This window comes from Rousettus aegyptiacus, unplaced genomic scaffold (assembly GCF_014176215.1).
Source record: "Rousettus aegyptiacus isolate mRouAeg1 unplaced genomic scaffold, mRouAeg1.p scaffold_m13_p_1, whole genome shotgun sequence".
Lineage (NCBI taxonomy): Eukaryota > Metazoa > Chordata > Mammalia > Chiroptera > Pteropodidae > Rousettus > Rousettus aegyptiacus.
The window spans coordinates 156,514,812-156,537,656 of NW_023416284.1; the positions used below are offsets into that span (position 1 = coordinate 156,514,812).

A 22,845-nucleotide genomic window follows, 5' to 3' on the forward strand; every position below is an offset into this window, starting at 1 on the left:
TATTTTTTTAGGCTCTTGAGTTTCTGCCATTTGAAGGAAAAGTAAATTTGAAGAAGCCACAGCATGTATTCTCTGTTTTGGAGGATTATGGTTTGGACCCAAACCGTATCCCTGAGAATCCACATAATATTTATTTTGGTAGATGGGTAAGCAAGTGTTCCTTTTACCTATTTTTTTTCTTTAAAAGCCAAACGTTAGGCCTTTGTATTTGACTCTATATGTAGAACTTTAAAAGAGCTGAATAGTCAGAACTGTATGAATTAAAGTTGGTGAAAAATACTTGGTTATGTGTTTTGTTTGGTTTTGTTTTTTTCTTGAGATTTCTATAAAGTGTAAGAGGCTTCTTAGATATAGAGCCTAGGGAAGAGATAATGAGGAGTACCTGGAAACATTAACAAAAGACCTGTCAGAAAGTTTGAACTGCTTTTTTTTATAAAGCAGAGAAAGGCAGAGTGCTGTGATAGCTGAGGGATCTCATTTGTGGAGCTCTTCAATCTAGGTTTCCATCCTGAAAAGAAATTAAATTACTGCAGAGCAATTCTGTTTACTTCCCTGAGGCTGTAAGTAGGTAAGTGGAAGTTGTGGCTTGTGTTACAGAAATTGTTATATAGGAGAAAAAAGATGGGTAAAGCTTACTCACCCCCAACCCCTGGAATAATTGCATTCAAATCCAATTCAAATTTGGTTTGAAAAGTCAAAGTAAATGACAACACACTAAGAAAAGAAACAGAAGGTATTTGTCCAGTACAACCTCAATCACACTTTAAAGGAACAAGTGTAGAGCAGTAGTAAGTGGAAAGGAATTATTATCAAGATACTGTGGTTTTATTGTGAATGATTATCTTAAATTTGTTTTGTACATTACACTAACTTCAAAAATATCTCTGATCTAGATTGCAGATGGACAGAGAGAGCTTATTGAGTCATATAGTGTCAAAAAAAGACACTTTATTGGAAATACCAGCATGGATGCTGGTTTATCATTCATCATGGCCAACCATGGAAAAGTGAAAGAAAATGATATTGTTTTTGATCCATTTGTTGGAACAGGTATTTTTATTTAACTGTTATACTAGTGTAGAGATGTTGCTTGTTTGTATAAGTCAAGTCATAGTATATTATAAAGTCATAATATTTTTACCAAAAGATTAAGTGGACAGAATAACTTTTAATTATCATTAGTTAGTGGCTATGAGACAACCATGTGTAAAGCCTGTTTAACAGTTTTAGCATGTCAAAGGTGATGTTGATAGATATTCGTGGTGGTTTCTCCTACCCACCCTGAGTAAACCACTAGGGGGGAGCAGCATACCATACATTGCAGTACCATACATGGTGGAAATATTACAAAGCTATATAGTTTATTTAAATAGGAAACTCTTGAGGGGAAGGAGGACTTGAGTAACAAAAAAATGTGTTCATTTTTTAAAACTGGTAACCATATACTTAGAGAAAAATAATGTGCCTTATCTTTGATTTGGATTGTGGAGATTTATAAGTAAGTGTGACAGTGAAAGTAACTTACTAGCAGTGGGCTAGAACCTGGCTGCTGAGACCTCAACCTGGGTTCTATACACACTTGATCGGGTGTTCTCACAATTAACATTGTGTGGGAGTCCTACAATTCTAGTTTACTTCATATGACTGAAGACATGCTATTGCTTCAACCCATTTTTGCTTAATCTTGTTCATACTTGGAGAGTGCTCATGTTTAGGTTTATCTGGCTAAATTAATTAAGATTCAGATTGTGTGGGAACAAATTATTGAAGTTTTTCCCTGTAGCTGTCTTTCCCATTAGAAACTTCATAAGCAGTGATGATGCAATAGCTAACATTTGTTGAATAGTGAAACATGGCAGGTACCGTGCACTGCAGTCTTAATGTTACTGTTAACTCTTAAAACAACTAACATGGAGATACTTTTTAAAATCTTGAGCAGATTAGGGCACAGAGAGAGATGTTAAGTGACTTGGCCAAAGTTATACAGTGTATATATTTCATGAGATGTAAACTCAAGCAGTCTAAGTCTAGAGCTCGTGCTCTACTATTATAGGGTTGCCTCTTTTTGTATTAAGATCTGCCAACCAACTATTAATTACATCATAAACTAACTTGAAGGATATGACCACTTGTGATTAGGAAGAAGGCCTATCAAAGTCAAGAGGTGTCTAACTGATACAGTGATTTTCTGTATTCCTTGTTGAATTAATCCTCTAGTGAGTCTCTTCTGTTCCACCATCTGCATATATCCCACCCCTAACATACTGCCTACTCCTTTATTTCCTCATTATCCTGAGTGCCTCCTCCAGCTCTTTGAACTTTTGTTATAGAAAAGTTACAAGAATAAAAATAGAACAAAGAACACCTATATATCCTTAAGCCTGATTAAATCATTAGTAACATTTGGTCTCATTTACTTTATCACTTGTTTTCTCTTTATGTTTATTTACATATTTATTTCTGCACTGTTTGTAAGTAAATTATATTTACCATATCCCTTTACACCTCAAAAATACTAATATATATTTCTTAAGAATAAAGATATTCTCTTACATAACCACAGTACAATTTTTAATATTGTAAATATACTATTAATATAATACTTTAGCGTTTATACTCCAACTTTTATTAATTGATCCATTTATATTCTTTATACCATCTTTTTTCCTTTCCAGTCTAGCATCAGGTATATATTGTTGTTAATGTTTTTTGATCCCTTTGATATGGAACATATCCAAAGCCTCTTTTTTTCTTTCGTGAAATTTGTACTTTTGAAGGATGCTACCGCTTTTCGCTTTATTTTTTTATCCAGATTGTTCCTCATTTTGGGTCATTTGATATTTCCTCATGATTAGATTCAGGTTATGCATTCCTTGCTGGACTACTTGCATCAGTGACTTTGTGTCTTCAGGGCACTCACATGATGGCTATTTTCCCCTCATTGGTAATGTTAGTTTTGAACAGCTGGTTAAGATGGTGTTTGATTTTACCACTGTATAATTGCTATTTTTACTTCCTTGCAGTTAATATGCAGTCTGTAGGGAGACATATTAACAACTATGTAAATATTCTGTTCTGCATCTAAATCCCTCCTCGCCCCTGTCAAGGTGACAGCTTTAGCATCCACTGATTTTTCTTGCCTGAACCAGTCTTGACTTTGATGGTTAGTTACAAAGGCATGACTTTCCAACACCAGCACTCCCACCACAGTACCAGTTGACACTCTATTGTAAGCAGGAGACCATTCTCTTATTAAAATGAACAAGTGGATTCACCCCTTTTCCCCCTAGTGGTCTACAGTTCATTCCTTTTAAAAATTATTTTGTTCAGATTTTCCGAGATTTGCCCTTTTACACTGGATCTGTCTTTGTGACATATTCTCTTTTTTTGAGTTCTCCCTTACTTTCTGGTTCATCTTATACCTTCCCGTACCCCAGAGTCAGTCACTTTTCCAAGGAACCCTTATTTCTTTTAGTGGGGAAGGATATTAGAAACCAGGATCTGGGTGCTAGGTATCTTTGTTTCTAGCCTTTTTCAGCAGAGAAGCTAGGAATATATGCCTGTATATACACAATATACATATGCAAAATGCCTATGCAAACACATGCACACATTCCTTCATATATACTGTGTGTGCACATAGACATACATATGCTTATTTTAGAAATCGTGAATTTTTACATACGCTGTAAATTCCAGTCTATCTTCACAGATTTCTTTTTTTGCCTATTCCCATTGCACATTTACTTCTACAGTGAGAAACCTGGTTCCTATCAACATGAACACATTTACTCTTGTTTATTCCAATAATGTATTTGAAATAGTTTCAGAATTGCTTTGCTCATACCAGTAAAAAAAAATCTTATTAAAAAGATAAGTTTTTAGGATATATAGTCAGTTCTCTTCTCTACCTAAGGGTCCGTCAGTAAAGTCAAATATGTGCTTTCTTCTTTTTCGCGTTCATTTAAAATTCAGTTGAATTCACTTTTTCCAGCTTGCCCTCAGTTTTAGATTTTTGCTCCTCCCATTCTTGTTGGTTTTCTTTTATTTTTAAATATGTAGAAAATTAATCTGTTCCCAAAAGTCAGAATTACACAAGGTATACTCAAAGAAATGTCACTCCCTTTTACCCTGCTTCCCTGATCCCATCCCTAGTAGGTAACCAACTTTTTTGTTTTCTAGTTGATTCTGGGATTTTTTTTTTTTTCGGTAGTGATAAGCACAAATATGTACATTTTATTTCCACTTTCTTACACAAAAGATAGCATACTAATATATGTTGTTTTGACTTTGCTTTTTTTACTTAACAGTTTTTCCTAGGAACCATTTTCCATTCTTTCATAGAGATTTTCTTCATTCTTTTTTTTGGCCCCACGTTTTTCACCTATCTCTCCAACCCCCTCCCATCTGGTAGCCATCGGTTCGTTCTCTATATCTCATTCTTTTTTTATAATTGTACTTTGAGTATATGTTCTGTATTAAACAATCTCCTATACTTGAATGTGGGTAGTTTCCAGTACTTTGTAGTTAAAAATAATGTTTGCAGTGAATAGTTTGTGCATTTATACTTCCATAATGTTGGAGATATAGCTCCAGGATAAATTCCTAGAAGTAAGATTACTGGATTGAAGAGTGCATGCATTGTAGTTTTGTTAAATGTTGCCAAATTCCTCTGTATTATACCATTTTACATTTTTGCCAGCAACATATGAGTACCCGTTTTCCCCCCCGAGTCTAATCAGCAGAGTATATTATGAAGCTTTGGAAAGTTTGTCAGTCTGTTGGGTGAAAATATCTCAATGTAGTGTTAATTTGTATTTCTCTTATTATGAGTGATGTCTAATAATTTTTTATATTTTAAGGGCCATTTTTATAATTTTTTTTTGAATTGTCTTTCATGTCTTTTGCCTATTTCTCTCCAGGCTTTTTGGTCTCCTTATTTTTTAAAGTACTTTTTATGTTAGGGACATTAGTTCTCTTTCTTCCTCTGTTTTTTTTTTTTTTTCAAATACATACATATATTTTAATATAGTTATATATATATATAATATTTTCTCCCAGTTTGCCATTTATCTTTTGATTTAGCATGTAATTGCTTTTTGCCATGCGAAAATTTTCCCTACATCCAAGTTATAGAGGAATTAAGCTTGTTTTTTTTTCCTAGTACTTTTGTATTCTTAATTTTTTCCTTTTAGATCTCTGGTCCATTTGGAGTTTATTTTATTATACACTGTGAGGAATGGATCTAATTTATCTTTTTCCAAATACTAAATTCTTTAGTAATTTTTAATTTTGTTCTTGGACTTTTTAAAACTTTTTCTGTGAAATGAGAATTCTTTGAGATATAGACATATGTGTAATGCTTAATATGCACACATATATGTAGACTAGACTATAGAGTTTAAAAATAGTTTCTAGTAGAAGTAAAAATTTTCCCTTCATGTGGATTAGGCTAGGTTTATAAAGAAATGTTATCTTCCACAACAATCAAGGTCTTCACTTTTGTTGATGTAGTAGGGGTGAAGAGACCTGCCCCAAAGTTGTTTTAGGACAGCTTCTGAGAGTGGGTAGCATATCTTGGTCATTTGACTGTTTATATAGGACAGTTAATTGGAACATTATTTGTAATATATAGGACAGTTAATGGAAAATTGCAAGGGGAAGATCTTTACAAAGATGCTGCTAAAATACACTTCATAATTTATGTTTGTAGCTTAAGTGTAGCTTTAGGACTTCTGGTGCTCTTGTTTGAAACTTGTAATAGCCAATAACTGTGAACAGACACAGTTCTTAAGCAAAGTATGTCCTCTCTCTTGGGCGTTTTGTCCCATCGATGGGTAGTACCTTCTGAAGGATTAGAGAAATAAGTAGCCCTGTCTGTGCCCTCCTCCTTGGCCATAGTTTTCCATAAAGCATTGGATGATATTTTTTCTTCTGTTTTCTTTTTTAATATTTATTTTAAATTCAAGTGTTTCCAATCCCTTTCCATTTTAAAAGTATAAAATTAGCATATATTAGTGTCCCAAATGCTTTACCCACTGGCTACTTATGACCTGTGATTTTTTCTCAGGGTTATAGAGCAGAGTAGAAAACTTCGTGGAAACTGAAAGGAGACATGTAATCTTTCCCTGCCTAAATGGGGTTTTTTTTTTTTTTTTTTTTTGCTAGTCTGCTACATTGTCTAGAATGACATTTTGAGCTGGAGAAACACAGTTTTCTTTTCATCTTAGCAAATATGCTGATTCTCATTTTAGTAAGATTTTTGTTTTTTAAGTTATATATCTCCATTTTCCTGAGGGGGAAGATACATATCATTCATTCAGTTTTGGGTAGTTAGGAAGTACGACTGTTCAAATATGAGCACAGCTAAAGGAGTGATCAGCTTCAATGTGTCTAGTACCTAGAATGCCACAGGCCTTCTAGGTATTAGATAAAAGACTTGTAAATGATATACAGCTCTTATTAACTGAGATGCAGCTTTACTTAGTTTATTTTGTTTTTGTTTAATAACAAATTCTACTTTTGTTTCTCTAATTGGTAAGCCAGTGTATACTTAACTTTGGTTGCTGCTGACCCCAAAGGGGGCAGTATGGTATAGACTACCGTTAAGAGAAATACATAGTTTTAAATCTTTATTCTGTTGGTTCTATGTGACCTTGGGCAAGATTCTTGTCTTAGCCGCACTTTTATTATTTATAGTGTGGTAATAAAATAATACACTGTGAAGATTAAGTGAGGTTATATATGTATATGAAATTCTTAAGAAGTCACCTGATGTACGGTAACCATTCAATGAACTAACTGTACTGTTATCGTTATTTTAATTATTGTTCTGTGAAGAACTGAGATGCCTTTTTGGTGAAAGATGTTAGAGATAGCTGGTATTAAATGATGATGAACAGTTTGGCCATGAACTCATTTTCCAGCCCCTTCTTTGGCTAATTTCCAAGATATTCATTATTTGCAACTGTTGGCAAATTATGACAGGAGGCAGGGAAATTAATATTGTAAACTTCTAATTCTTCATAATGAAAATAATCAGTATAAGTATCTGCCCCTGTAGGTAGATGTGATATGATGTGATGGAGCTCGGCGGCCATAGCTCTGATTTCTTCTCCCCTTCCCCTCTCTCAAGTGAGTCAACTCTCTTAGTGGTTGAGAATATGCCTAGGAGACTGTTTTCTGCTTGGCCTCTTCTACCTTCATACAGGCCAGAGGAGTAATGAAAGGAGTGTAGCTCCTTTTGAATTTCGTCATTGCAAAATGATAAACATAGGAGTGGGTATTGGGAAACTTGTTTCTAAGAGCAGATGATGGGTGGAAAAGACAGTTAGGAAAAAAGGTAAATGATCTCTGCAGAGCTGTGTCATGGTCTCTGTTTCCTATTTTGTCTGCAATTCTTTGTAGTCCTCTTTTCCTGAGTTTCATAGTTGGTAAAATTTCTACATTCTAGCAATATCCTTTTGCTTAGGCTTCTAGTTGAATTAATTTGAATTTTTTTTTAAAGAGTAAAATAGATGTAACAGTATTTTCGTTTTCGCTCCTTTTCTCTTTTTCTTTCAGCAAAACCAAAGCCCAGTCTCTTATTTCCATACTGGTAAAGCTTTCTGCGTAAATCTGTAAAGATGAAAATCATAAATTATTTATCATAAAAAATGCTCTTATTTTGTCCTTTGCCGATATAACCCTGACCTTAAAGTGGTTACTAATTAAGTAATGAGAAATTAAAGCACTGAGTTTGTGGTATTTTCACACTCAATAGCATATAATAAGATATTGGATGAGTCACATTACCTGCCCCCTCCACACTTCACTGCTCCGTTTTGATATCGCCCTTCTCCCACTAGGCAGCTTCCAGGGCAACGCCATCTAAGGTGTAACTAAATGCAGAAAATGCTTCAATTTGATGGTTAAAACAACTAGATGATTGACAGTGATTTCCCAGTGACTAGTTCAGAGAAGCTAATTAATTTATCGTGATTTTATTTAAAACTTTAAAAGCTTAAAGGGCACACAGCCTTAACTAATAGATATAGTCTAACAGATTATTCATCTCCTTTCAGCAATGTACTCTATATTGGGTCTTCTCAAAGCTCACTCTAACCAAATGGATAAGGTTCTGTTTAAGGAAGCACAGGAAAGCTTTTCTGTTTCCTTTGACAACTAGTTCTTCTAGGTGAGTATCTGCCTTAATTGGCAGAATTGTAGTAATTCCTCATAATTTGGGTGAAGTGATTTTGTATTTCCAGACATCACATATAGAACCTTTCACAAATAGGGACAGTTCCATTTATAGAGTAAGAATAATGAGGTCTTACTTACATTACCCCTCACACAATGCTTTTTGTGGTTAGTATGAGAGAGTCTAGGTTTTGGTTTCTGCTGTACTTTTGGTCCTCCATTCTCTTCTTCATGGACTCCGGTGAGAAGTAGTCAATTATAATATTTTTCATGAGAAAAGTATTTGTAAGTACAGGTTACAAGACTAAGTTTTAAATGGCTATGGAAGGAACACCATTAATTTATAGATCTTGATCCTCTGGAGGTACTACCCATCTTAATTTTAGGGATTATATTTCAAAAGGATATAGGGGGAAATAGCCCTATTTTCCCTTGTCTGAGTATACGCTAGTCTAAGAATATATATATTTCAGATTTCAATTTAACTGATGGACTTTTTTATAGTATAGCTATTAGGACCTGCCCAAGCAGTAGGACCATTTTAATTTGGATGATGGAAAAAAAAAATGAAGTTCAATGAAAAGTACAATTATTAAAATATTTGTGCATTTAAAAAATTATTTTAAAATATCACCTTTTATTTTAGAGGAGTTCATTTATTTTTAAATCTTTATTAGGATTTTTGTTTGTATGTAAGCTGGTCACAACAAATTACTTAGTCCTTTCAAATTGTGTTGGGACATTTGTTCATACTCTGATCACAGCACTCAGTAAACAGTAAAGTCATTGTAGTAATTATTTTGTGTATGTTTAATAAGTTATTTAGAAATTTGTATTTATAGTTTAAAATAAGAGATAAATGCTTCACTATTTAGAAGAATAACTACTTCTTGTCCTAATCTTTTAATATTTGTAAGCATTAATGTCTTACATATTATTTATGCCCTCTTTAGTTATTGAAACTGTGACTTCAGTGGGAATTGAGCCCAGTTGTCACAATTTATTTATTGCAAATTCTTTGTGTAGCAGCCTTAAATTGCTCATTTGTAAGAAAAGAGGAAGATTATTTTTCATCTCAAAATAAGATGAAAATAATGTCTAAAGATACATATTTTGACCAAAAAAAGAGAGTTTTCTATAAATATGCTGTTTAAAGTAATCATTCCAGGGCATATATTAATTACCTGCTTTGTGACCAGTGTAGTGAGCATAGTTCAGGGGTTTGTTTTTTCAGTTCTGAGACCTGCTAAATATGGCCAGGACTGGTGTCATTCTAGGGTACTGTGCCAGCAGCTAGTTTGTAAGAATCCAGATCAGATTAAATAGAGGAAGAAACGAGAGTCTGGTTAACATCATAATTTTGTGATTTTTCAGGCGGCCTTCTGGTAGCATCTGCTCATTTTGGTGCATATGTATATGGGACAGACATAGACTACAACACAGTTCATGGCTTGGGTGAGTAAAGATTCTAGACAGTGTTACAGTCTTGGCTCTTGTACCAAATATGCCTTTAAAGTAAATAGTTTTATATGGCATTATATGTTTTTTTTAATGGAGTTGTGGTATAGTTTTACTTATTTTTCCAACAATAAGGCTTAATTGGGTATCTGCTTTTTTATGAAGTGATCAGTATGTGCAAAGTGGTCTTTAGGGGAACACAGTGATGAATGAGAACAGGCTCTGCCCTCAGAGGTATTTGTGGTCTTATCAGTAAGAGAGATTTTTAAAAAGTAAGCCAACTCTAAGGTTGTGAACTTTAGGGTTAGGAGAGAAGTAGGAGAAAGGTACTAGCCATTTTGTAATCAGCATGTCCATGTTAATAAAACATACAGTTTCTATTTAAGGATTACTTTTGAGGCAATTTTGGAAAACAGTTTAAAGTCCAGAAGTTTCACTAATGATGTGTGATTGGATTCAATCAAACTGAAAAAGTAACTCCTTATAACTGAATGGTATTAAAATGTCAGTTTTCATTGATGATTTTGAAATTGTATTTATGTTGATATTCTATTATTGTAATTAGTATCAACCTTGAAATACTTTTTTCCTTTTTCTTATACTGTAAGTTGTTATATAGATAAGAATTTATTATACTTAATTTTCTTTTGCTGAAACAATTTGATATACTGTACTTGATGACCTGTCTTTTTTTGTACCCTGACTATAAGGAATTTAGTAATATTTATCATAAGGAAAATTAGTTATTTTTTATCAAGTTCACCTAAGTGGCTAACCAGAAAAAGTTATTCTTTGTCTGCAATGTGTTAGAGTATATAAAGTATTAAGAAGAATTATTCCAGTTGGCTTTTAGTAGGAACAGTATGTTTGCTTTCAATAAATTGTCCTATATAATTTATTTGAATTTTTATTTATGAAAGTTGTGTTTAAAAGTTATGTTATAAACTTTTAGTACTTGGGTAGAATTCTGATGAAGAGTTTCCTCAGCTTATCCAAGATGCTGTTAGATATGCCCTTTATTTCCTATGCTTCTAGTCTCTTACTAATACTCAAATATTCTCAAGTTTCCTTGAGAATATTCTTAAAAATACAAAACCTTTCCTAGCTACCCGATAGGGGACTTCTAACTACCATTTTATTTTCCTCTTTTGACAAAGTACTTCTTGAAAAACTAGTATTTACTTGTTCTCTTCATCTTTCACTGTCTTGTGCCCATTATTTGCCAGCTGTCATGCCTACTGAAAACTGTTACTAAAGCCACATATTTATAGGATTTGGCAGTGTTGACCTTCCTAAATCTTTTTGATTTCCTAGACAGTAGTCTCATTGGGTGGTACTTTTATTTCCTTGACTGTTTCATCTCAATCTCTTAAGGCCCTGTAGTGTTCTTTGACCTGTGTTTATGTGCTACTTTGCCCTGGGCATCTCTCTTCCTCCTGCCATCCCACTACTTGTGTGTGGAGCCATGCTATTCTTCTTTTTTTGATTTTTAAGTTTTGTTTTTACTGTGAAGTAGATCATAATACAGAAGAGTATATAAAAATAGAATAATTGTAAAACAAACATTTATGTATCACCTGGGTTAATAATGTCATTTATTCTTACGGGTTTAATTTAAGTTAACATACTGATAGTCTCCCAAGTGTATATATATTCTGGCCTTCCACTACCTGATGAATATCTTCTTCCCAAATGTTTTACCTCACAAGCAAGATTGGTATATCTCAAGTGAATCTCATCTTTTTTTTTTTTAAGCTGCATTCTTCTCTTCGTTTCTCTCGTCTTACTTGATGGTATCATCATCCACTTCTGTCTCCTAAACTAGAACTTTTGAACTTCTTTCTTCAACCTCTACTTTAACTTCTCATCTGTAATGTCTCCATTTTGCCTTTCCTCTTCATGGTCACAGCTCTTGGCATTTCCCAAATTAGCGCTCCTTATTTCTCTTTCATTTATCTGATTTATCACTCTTCTATGTGGTACTGTTTGCTGCTGGAGGTCAGGGACCATGTTCTATTCAACTGTGTATCTTATGAATATATGCTTTGAAGTCAGCAAGTATTGAATGAGTGTTTTAAGGCAATTTTACTTGAAAGGTGACAACGCAATCTCACTTAGATGTCAGTAAATTTTACTATTCAATATGTTTATAATAAGTTGAAATAAAATAATTGTTTGTGTAAATAAAATTAATTTTGAATGAAAGTAAATTTTATCTAAACGTAGGTTTAGACGAGTTAAATATTGCTTTTAGTTAAATGGCAAGAAATAAGAATGCCCTGTTTGATTTAGTACTTTGTCTTCCTTTTTTCTTTCCCTTCAGGAAAAGCTAGTAGGAAAAACCAGAAATGGAGAGGACCAGATGAAAACATTAGGGCAAATCTTCGTCAGTATGGTTTAGAGAAATATTACCTTGATGTCTTGGTTTCAGATGCATCTAAACCTTCCTGGAGGAAGGGCACGTATTTTGATGCCATCATCACTGATCGTAAGTTTATCTTTATACACAAGTCAGAACAAGATTAGTTTTCTAAAGTCATTTACATTTAAAGTACAAAATTTACCAACACGCTTGTACTGGTTTTCTTCCCACCCCTGACTTCTTCACATAATGAGAAGGAGAAAATTACAAATATAGGGTAGGATACCAATTTAAGTAAGTAAGAGTTCACTGTTTTATTTTTTTTTAAGTATATATATTAATTTGTCATCCCTTTCTCTATCCAGCTTATTTTTTGAGGCATGTATTTGTTTTTATGTTTGTTTTATATTTGACTGTAATTGGTCATTAGTATGCCCAGCAGAGCCAAAATGTCATTTGCAATTATGGTGTCAGATTTTGAACAAGAGAGTATCAGATACCACATATTTCTCCATGTGTAAGCTTTTGTGTTTTTTGTAGTGCCTGTTTTCACTGGCATCTCCTTTCTAGAGTTACAAGATATTTGGGATTCTGTGAACCACTGGGCTTGGGAACCCACTGAGCTTCAGGAATGTGCATGAGAACTGTTTTCCCATGCCTCGTGAGTTCTTGGGCCTTTCAGGCATCCTGTCTAAGAATAGATTTGCCTTTTCCAAAGCATTTGGCAGTAAATCTGTAAATAGTGGCAAGTGTATCTTAACTCTTCTATCTCAGCCCACTTCAGTTCTTTGATAACTTAGATGGTTTCAGATCTAACAAAAGAAAAATTAACAAGGCATTATAACGTTAGTGTATTTTATGAAAATTAGGTGAACTTTTATTAACAATCTGCTGTTTGCTCTCATTATATTTATATAAAATATGTATTTTTTTCCTGATTGAGAGTTAATTGTATACAGTGTGGAGCTTTACCCCTATACTTCAGTGTATATTTTTTAAGACTAGAGATAGTCTCTTAGATAGCCAAAGTACAGGTGTATCAGTTTTAATAAATCAGTACAATAGCTTAATCTGTATTTTGTCATCCAGTTTTGTCAATTGACCCGATAATATCTATTATAGCATATTTTTCTCTCTAGTATTGTATGCAGTCTAGTGTCAGGTATTGCATTTATTAATCATATCTTTTAGGCATCTTTTGATTTGTAACACTTTTATCGTCTTACTCTGTCTTTATGACAATGACATTTTTGAAGAACACAAATGCCTGCCACCTTTTAAATAAAATGTTCTTGGTGTTATGCATTCTCAGCATGGAATATTGCATAGATGGTGTTTATCCTTCTCAGAGTGTCACATCTGGAGGCACATGATGTCTGTCTGCTCCTCACTGGGGATTTGGTGACTTTTGACGATCTGCGTTACCTCTGTTTTTCTGTCTAGCTCCATATGGCATCAGAGAATCTACAAGAAGAACAGGTTCACAGAAGGAAATACCAAAGGGGATAGAAAAATGGTAAGCGAAAGTTAAATATGATGTGCTACTTCTCAGAGAAGAAGCATGTTGCTTCTTTTTAATTAACTTAGTTTAGCAGCCTAAAAGTTTTTCACTGATTTTGAAATTTTGTTTTCTTTGTCTAGTCCAGAAAGCCACGTTCCTGTTTCCTTGAGTTATCATCTGAGTGATATGTTTTTTGACCTGTTAAATTTTGCAGCTGAGACCCTCGTATTAGGTGGAAGACTAGTCTATTGGTTACCAGTGTACACACCAGAGTATGTAATATTAAATAATTTTGTTTTTAATTTTATTTTTCTTACGGTGTTTGTATATCTGGCATAATGTTTTCCCTGTCTAATTACATTCAGGATAAATACCTTCATATTTAATGTTTATGATAGTCTTTGTTTACCTACATATTTGTATAAAACAGGCCCCTTTCTCCTACTGATTGAATTGCTTTGACTTTTTTATTTTATGTTTTTTTACATCAGGGGTTGGTAAACTGCAGAAACATACATGGTCCACGAGGCTAAAATATTTACTCTCTGGCCCTTGAGAGGAAAAGTTTGTCAACCCCTGTCGTATGTCACACTTAGCTCACTGCCTGATATAACTGTTTAGTGGCTCTCTTTCCATGGTCACAAACAGAGGTACTTTTTAACACTTAGCTGAGTAATTCCTCTACCACTAACTACTTTAATATTTTGTTGGCTATTATGATCACCTTAAATGTGATAAATCTTTTTTAAGAGCTAATGCCAAAATAAAAGCCGTGTGTATATTTAAGGCTCTCATTATGTTCAACATTACTGGTTTGGGTTTTTATTCAATAATTACTAATTATAAATAGAGCTATACAATGAAAGACAAGGTGTCTTGAACAAGACTGGATATTTAGATTGGAAAGATGTATCAAGCTTAAAATTGGACTGTTCAGTCTTTCATAGAAATCTTTTAGAAAAATTATTTTAAGTAAGCTTGCTGCTGGAATTCAGCTTGTCTAAGACAAAAACCACTCTTACACTGAAGTAAACAAATCTTCTCTTCTCACATACCAGGTACCTGAGATTTGGCAGGATGTTGAATTAAGTGAACATAGTACTGGGAATAAGGAAACCCATTAGCTAACTAGCTTTTAACTTTAGACCAGTCATTTCACTCCTTGGGATTAATTTTCCTTATTTCTAAAATGAAGAGGTTAAACGAGATTATTGCTAGCAACAAAATATAAGTCCAGTGTTAAGGGGTTTGGACATGAATGTGTAGTCTTATCAGCTGATAACAAATAGGTAACTAAAGTTAGGTCAGGCTCTTATAACTTCCAGTACAATGTTTGTAAAACAAATAATAAAAAACAGCACAGCTTCCAACTGCCATTGTTAAAAGACAGACAAGTTAACACTATTCTAAATACTTTTTATACAATCATTTCTAGTCATTATAGACTTTAAGTCCTAAAAATAAGAATTATGTGTTGTAATCAAGTTCACATATTGTTCTGTAAAATCAGAATATTTTGAAAAGTATAAGACATAGTAAGAAAGAAACAAATGCTACCCAAATCTTAGTTATTTGTGAAGAATCGTTGTAGCCGATGATGGAAAAAGTGTTTTCTCTCTGATTGGCAGTCTAAATTGCAGCAAAGAAACCACTACTAAACAAGCTTCTACTGAGTATAGTTGTTTGTCCAAGTTCTACATGTCCATATAGTGTTTTCTAACTGTCATTGCACACAAATTTCTTGAAGTGATTAATAATCGTGTTTCTTTATGAAAGGTGTCCTTTAGTAGAACACAAACTGCTAGTGCTCATGATAAAAATTATGACAAAGTGAAGAAGCTTAATAAAGTGCCCCAAAGTAGGATTTGGAGATAAAATTTAATTCTAATAAAATGAATTTTGTGGTGGCTTAGAGCAGTGAACAGGACATGTTTTTTATCTCTCATCTAGAAAGTAGAAAAAAGTGATTCCTTAGACTGTTTTCAGTAAGTGCTCCAATCAACACAAAATCTGTTTCTCAAATGGGAAGTGAAATTCTAGTAACATTTCAAAGTAATTAACCTGAGACATGAAGATTCACAGGAAAATGAATGACTTTCATAATCGATTTTCATGGAAAAGCTAGGGGCTTATATACACAGTTTATTTTGACTTCTAAAAAAAATTGAAGTATTTGTATATCATGAAAGTGTACAGCTCCATGGTTTTAGTATATCCACAGAGTTATGCAGGCATCACCATTATCTAACTCCATTAACGTTTTTATCACCTCAGTATGAAACCCCATATGCATAAGCAATCACTACCACCCCTGTTTCTGACAACCACCTATCTATCTATGTGGATTTGCCTATTCTGTCTGATGTTTTGAATAGGTGCTTGGATATAGGGGATAGTAATAAAAATGGAATTAAGATACCATACTATCATAGTCCAGGCATAGTACAGATTTATAGCTTCTGTTTAACAGTTTGCAAATAGACCTTGGGTATGAAATATATTAGTGAATACTTAGTAAAGAATTTTTTCTTAACTGCTATTTTTCATTTTTTCGTGTGGTATTTTGTGAGTACACTGTTTAATTGATTAGTGTGTTAACATAATAGAGTAGTGGTGTTAAAACAAGTTTGTTAATGATAATGACCCAAATGATATTCCTTTATGCTTAAACTCAGAGATTAAGTCAAAAAGATAATCAAAAACATGCAAATATGTTTTTCTGCTGTTAAGCCAAATGCTGGTGATTTAGTTTTAGCAGTTTATCATCATTCATGTCACAAATATTAATTAAAATTGTGTTGGTTTTGTACTTTTAGGCTTGATTTATAAATTTGTTTGTTTGTTTTATGGTTATATAAGGGGTATAAGCATAAAGGATTTATATCTAATTTGTATATATTTAACTAACATGCAAAAAAGTACTTTGCAACTCCACCAGGAAATAAAAGATTTTTTGTTTTTTAAAGGGTACATTGCTAAGTTTGACAGTTTCAGAGACCTATAAACCCTGACATTTTGCAAGCTTAAGGTCAAGGCTCTACCTTCTCTCCCTTACAACTTTTTCTTTCAGTCTTTCAACCATGGTGTAAAACTTATTTCTTCATGTCATAAATGCTTTGTATGAAGACTCCAAATGTGATTTCAACTAAATGTTATAAAACTATAGCAGTTCTGACAATATAGTGAACATTAAAGAATTATTAGATAAAGTGAAATCTGAAATGGTCGTTAACTTACTGGAAAGCCCTAGGAAGGAGGCAGAGGATGATGTCAAGAGAATTCCTTCCACTGATAATAAAATGAAGTGCATTGTGAATGTTGCTTGGTAGGCGTGTGATGAAGGTTTTGAGCCTGTGGTTGAGGTAATAAAGGAGAGCTCGTTGAAGGTCAGAACGACCTAGAGAAGTCAATGAAAGAGTAGTGGTGAAGACAGTGTTAACACATTAGAGCAGGCTAGCGGAGATGGTGGTCCTTACATGAAGTGCTAATCATCATCTTTTCCATTTTGGTCCATAGCCTTAAAACTTCCTATGTAATAAATATTTTCAGACTATCTACAAATGTGTTAAGATTTGCAAAGGAAGAATAAAAACTGGCAATCACAGTGTTCTTAACGATACCCATTACTAGTGAGCCCCCTCCCTCAGTGTTCTCCATTCTGCTCTATAGCTGTTTCTCCCATGTCTGTCACCTTATTCTTCTTCTATGATTGAGGTGATTAAGGCTAACAACCTGTTGAATGTCAGGTTAGGAACTACTGTGTTCTAGGTTCCATCATTTCCATTCACATAGTACCTGTGCTGCCCAGCAGCGGTGACCAATGCTCGTTGCTTTGGCTTTAGTTTTATTTAATGGGTTAAGGTGACCAGAGGACTGATATCATCTGTAATGTTTTTATTGGGAGTTCATTTGAATAATCTCATAACTTTTACAAAGTTGATAGAGGTTTCAAGATGCCATTAAAATTTTGCAGGGGCACTTCATTTTATAGGGGAAAGTATAGATGCTGTAGTGAACTTTATACTTTGAGAATTTATAAAAATCTCCAGATTAATTAGTTCTTCATGAATGTGAAGTTGTAGAATGTATTTCTGTTTTATGTGCTCTTGTGGGATCCTTTAGGGTAGAATCATTGTCTTGTATATTTGTGGCTTAAATGCTTGGCATTCTTCAGTAAAAAATATGTATATTCTCTCTCTCTCATTCTTATTCTACAGGTAAAAAAATTAAACTGCTTTTTTTGGATGCGGTAATATTAAAATACTTTGCTTTTTAAAAATCTAGATTGTTTACGGGTTATGTAAATAGTTAGCATATATGAAAGAAAATGGTACAGATGTAGTAAGAGGAGGTTCCATACCACACTGGATATACCACCCCCCTCCCCCCCGATGATCCTATGTGGGATGCACATATGTGTTCATAACAGGCAGTTGTTCTCCCTTCAGATACACTGACGAGATGGTACCCTGGCACCCTTGCCTGAAACTCATTAGCAACTGTGAGCAGAAGCTTTCCAGTCACACATCAAGGCGCTTGATAACGATGGAAAAGGTGAAGAAATTTGAGGTAAATTATCCTAATATTTTCTAGATAAATTTTGGTTGGATCAGATGTAGTTTTATCTAAATTTCCTTTAATCATATTTGGAAATCTTAGTCCTTGATTTTTTTTCTTTTTTAAATTATTGATGAATTCAGGAAGAAGTAGAAATTTAAGAGGTTTATGGCATTTGGTGGGGTTTAGAGGGTAGGAGTAGAATACAGAAGTGGATAAAAGAATAGAAATAAAAGTTGACCGTAACATCTTCAGATTTTATTTGATACCTTGTTGCTAACTCAGTTTTAAAACAGAGCACTCTTAATTAAACAACTGTTGTCTAATTAGCGATCTACCAGTTACCATTTTTTTCCAAAATCATAACCTATTTGATCGCAGACTATACTGAAGAGAAAACGGCACATGTATTAGATAGAAAGTAATTTCCCCTCATCTGTTAGGACCTAACACATGCCATGTCTCCTCCCCTTCCTTTCCCTCCTTCACTCCCCTCCGCCCCGCCTCTCTTTCTCCTCTCCTCTCCCTCCCTCTCTCCCTCCCTCCCTCTCTCTCTCTTGCTCTCTCTCTCTCTCACTCTCACACACACACAGCTTATTTAAACTTGAGAAGAAATAACATTTGTGTTTCATGTCCAGATCAGCTTCATTCAATTCATGTGGCTGTCCAGTTTTCCCAGCACCGTTTATTGACGAGACTGTCCTTTCCCGATTGTATGTTCTTACCCCTCGATTGTAAATTAATTGACTGTGTTTGCATGGATTTATTTCTGGGCATTCTGCTCTGTTTAATTGATCTAGGTACCTCTTCATGCTAATACCATACTATTTTAAATAGCTATGTAATGTCATTTGAACCAGAGAGTATGATGCCCCCAGCTTTGTTCTTTGTCAAGATTACTTTTGCTATTTGGGGTCTTCTTTTGGTCCATACAAATTTTGGGATTTTGTGTTCTATAAAAAATGCCAATGGAATTTTGATAGAGATTACACTGAATCTGTAGTATAGACATTTTAACAATATTCATTCTATGAACAAGGAATACTTTTCATTGTTTGCATCTTCTTCACTTTTTTCATCAGTTTCTTATAGTTTTAAGTGTATAGGTCTTTCATATTTTTGATTAAATTTATTCTTAGGTATTTTATTCTTTTTGATGCAGTTGTAAACAAGATTGTTTTCTTAATCTTTCTGATGGTTCATTATTAGTGTATAGAAACACAACTGATTTTTGTATATTGTTTTTTGTATTCTGCAATTTTCCATAATTTATTAGTCCTAACAGGTTTTTGATGGGGTGTTTATCTTCCAAGCTAAAGACTTTAGTTTTCTCTGTATAATGTCATCTGCAAATAGCGAGGTTTGCTTCTTTCTTTCCAATTTAAATGCCTTTGAATTTTTGTTGAACCCCAATTGCTGTGGCCAGGGCTTCCATTACAGTGTTGAATAAAAGTGACAAGAGTGAGCATCCTTGTCTTGTTCCAGATCTTAAAGGAAAGGCTTTTAGAATATGATATTAGCTGTGGGCTGGTCATGTATGGTCTTTATTATGTTGAAGTACATTCCCCCTATACTCACTTTGTTGGGAGTTTTTATTATAAATGAATATTGAATTTTGTCAGATGCTTTTTCTGCATTGTTGAGATGATCTGATTTTTATCCTTCATTTCGTTAATACCTTATATCACATTGATTGATTTGGAGGTGTTGAACCATACTTGCATCTCTGTAATAAATCCCACTTGATATTGGTGTATGGATCCTTTTAATATATTGTTGAATTAGGTTTGCTAATATTTTGTTGAGGATTTTTGTATCCGTTCATCAGAGATAGTGGCCTGTAATTTTTTTTTTCTTGTAGTGTCCTTGTCTGGTTTTGGTATTAGGGTACTTTTGGCCTCATAAATTAAGTTTGGAAGTGTTCACTTCTCCAGTTTTTGGAAGATTTTGAGAATAATTGATATTCTTTTAATATTTGGTAGAATTCACCAAAGAAGCCATCTGGTCCTGGACTTTTGTTTGTTGGGAGGTTTTTGATTTCTAATTCAATCTCCTTACCAGTAATTGGTCTGTTCAGATTTTATGTATTGATTTCTTCATGACTCAGCCTTAGATGGTTGTATGTTTCTAGGAATTTATATCTTCTAAGTTGTCCAATTTATTGGCGTTTAATTGCCATAGAAGTCTCTTATGATCTTTTGTACTTATATGGTATCAATTATGTCACCTATTTCATTTCTGAATTTATTTATTTCATTTCTATATTAATGGGAAAATTAACACCAGTTGTGGACAGTGCTTTTCCTTGAGTTTAAGAAAGATTATTTTTAGATTTATAGTATTTTTCTTAAGTAAATTTATTTAATACTCAGAAGAAAAAATAATGATCCAAGGATGCTTCTGAGATTTTTTCTTTTATATAAAAATGATAAGAGCACTCACCTTAGGTATTTTTAAAGCTATAAAGACTATTAATTTTCATTTCATTACTTTTTATTTTACTTATGTCCTTTTTAAAGTGATTTTAAAAAACAGGAAAACAGGAAAAAATAAATTTTTGAAATGGTCTTAACTGTGTAAGATCAAATTTAATCAGTGAGTTTTAACTAGTATGGAGTTTACTAGAACTGAAAATACTGTTTGTTAAATTCACATTTGGTCTTCAATTACTTCATTTCTACTTTCTATTTGTATGGAGAGAAGCGTATATAATTGCAGTAAGATCTCAATCCTTTATAATGTAAGCGGTGACATAAAATTGTCAAACAATTCTCATGCGTGTCTAACAAATTGTTCAATGTTGTTGATTTTGGCAATGGAATACTATTAAATTTAAGTTTTTACATTTTCATGTACTGTATTTTTGATTAGTCACTTGTTAAGTTTAACTTCAGTATAACATTTGGCCCTCTTTAAAAATGTAAATAAGTGCAGAAACTGTCTAACGAATATGGATATTCTATAAAATGCTGTATCTTTAGATCATTGGCTACGGTTTTGAGATTTATTGAACATTAGTAGAAATTCTTGGCAAGCATGTTAAAATTATGAAGATGCCTGATAGGAAGAGCCAGTATTTTGTCATTGTTTCCTGCTGATATAGTCTGAAAGCTAACTGAATGATTAACACTTTTATAATGCTTTATTGTTTGCAAAGCTTTCGTCTCCATTAATCTTATTATTTTGTATGTTTTCGAAATTAAAAATTGTCAGAGTTGGGACTGAAACTCCTCTTTGTCCTTGACGTTATGTATCCTTTTTGCTACATCATGTTACGTCTTTACCAAAACACGTTTCTACCTTTAGAATATACCAAGATTAAAATGCAGATATTCTTGAGTGCCACGTTACTAGTTTCTTTTTTAAGATAGTCTTCTTTGTCACTCATGGGGGGCCATGGGAGAATGTGATTTGTTTTTAGAACTCATTTTTGCTTTTGATACAACATGTAGCCAATACTGCTATATATAGTTATGGTCACAGTGGTTACTTCTATAAAACATTTTTCTCTTATAAAATTCATAGGAGAAAAATGCTGCTCTCCGGAGTTGTTAGAACAGATCAGAATGTGAGTGTAATAGTTCTGTCTCCAGTGAAAGTCACCTAAAACCGTTTCTACCAATATACTTGGACAGACAAAAGAATACCGAAAGTAGCCATTTTCAAGACTTCTTTGAAATATTTTTTATATATTTGTGCAACTTTTATACTCTACAGTACTTTTTAAATATAAAAAAGATATTTAAATTGTCATTGCACTAAATGGGTCATCATATGCCCTATTTGTTTTGTGGCTTGTTTACCTGACATGCTACCTTATTCTCCTAGAGATTTGAGAAGTACTGAAATATAGGTAAGTTTAATTTTAGATACTACATGGACAGTAATTTAGACTAAAGTTTTAATGTATGAATCAGTTGTAATTATTTTTCATGGTTAGCCAGTATAGTTTAGATGATTTAAAATAGGGAATATTGGAAGGTCATAGCGGCAGATGATGAAAGTTAATGTAACTTTTTGTTTTGGACTGAATGAGAGTCCAATAACATGAATCTAATGAATGCTTCATTAATCAGTATGTAAGATGGCCGAAACTGAGGGATTTGACTAAAGGACTGAAAGATTTGAAGCCATGGAGAGACAAAGAACAATTAACATTATAACATGTTTTAAATGAAGAAGGGAGAGAAAAGATGCTGAGGTCACTTGTTTGAGAAAATGACTTATTGATGGCTTGAAGTGGAAGAAATTAGTCTTTGTGATAGTAGTTTATATATTAGAATAATAGTGATGTAACCAATCATAAACTGGTGTTTCGCTGACATAATTACTGTGCCTGTTTCCATTATGCATTATCTTGTCTCAGAATGAATTTTGGCAGTTATTTTCTTTGGCAGCTATTGGAATTAAAGGAGGTTCCTTCTTGTCGACTCTTCTTTTTGAAATATTTTCATTTTTTGCTTATCCCTTCCAAGATGGTGGCTATTTTCCTTATAATTAGAGTGATGAAAGGTTAGAAATTAGGTATAAAGTATTTCAGTCATACAATTTGCCTGGCGAAAAGTAGATGCTACTTTATTTTTCAGTGAGAAAAATAGGACAGAGCAACACTAAGAACTCGGTGATTGGATATGAACTTAGTCTAGGTCTTAATATAACATTACCATCAAAGAGTGTGTGTGTGTGTGTGTGTGTGTGTGTGTGTGTGTGTGTGTGAGAGAGAGAGAGAGAGAGAGAGAGAGAGAGAGAGAGAGAGAGAGAACCTTTTAAATTATTTTGCAAAGCA

General features: G+C 33.5%; 1 protein-coding gene across 6 annotated transcripts in view; it reads left to right on the forward strand.

Annotated features, from left to right (window-relative positions):
- Positions 1 to 22,845, forward strand: part of TRMT11 (tRNA methyltransferase 11 homolog) — a 98,610-nt gene that overhangs the window by 12,017 nt on the left and 63,748 nt on the right. For 5 of the 6 annotated variants that reach the window (XR_004951044.1, XM_016161337.2, XM_016161336.2 and 2 more), the window contains 7 exons: positions 12 to 146; positions 894 to 1,050; positions 9,556 to 9,636; positions 11,963 to 12,127; positions 13,445 to 13,517; positions 13,643 to 13,774; positions 17,951 to 18,071. Coding sequence is in view for 5 of the 6 variants with exons in the window: in XM_016161337.2 (XP_016016823.2) it covers positions 12 to 146; positions 894 to 1,050; positions 9,556 to 9,636; positions 11,963 to 12,127; positions 13,445 to 13,517; positions 13,643 to 13,774; positions 17,951 to 18,071 (864 nt within the window). In the remaining variant the exon portion in view is untranslated. Of the gene's footprint in view, positions 1 to 11; positions 147 to 893; positions 1,051 to 9,555; positions 9,637 to 11,962; positions 12,128 to 13,444; positions 13,518 to 13,642; positions 13,775 to 17,950; positions 18,072 to 22,845 lie in introns of those variants that run through there. The other variant, XM_036221531.1, reaches the window with a different exon arrangement.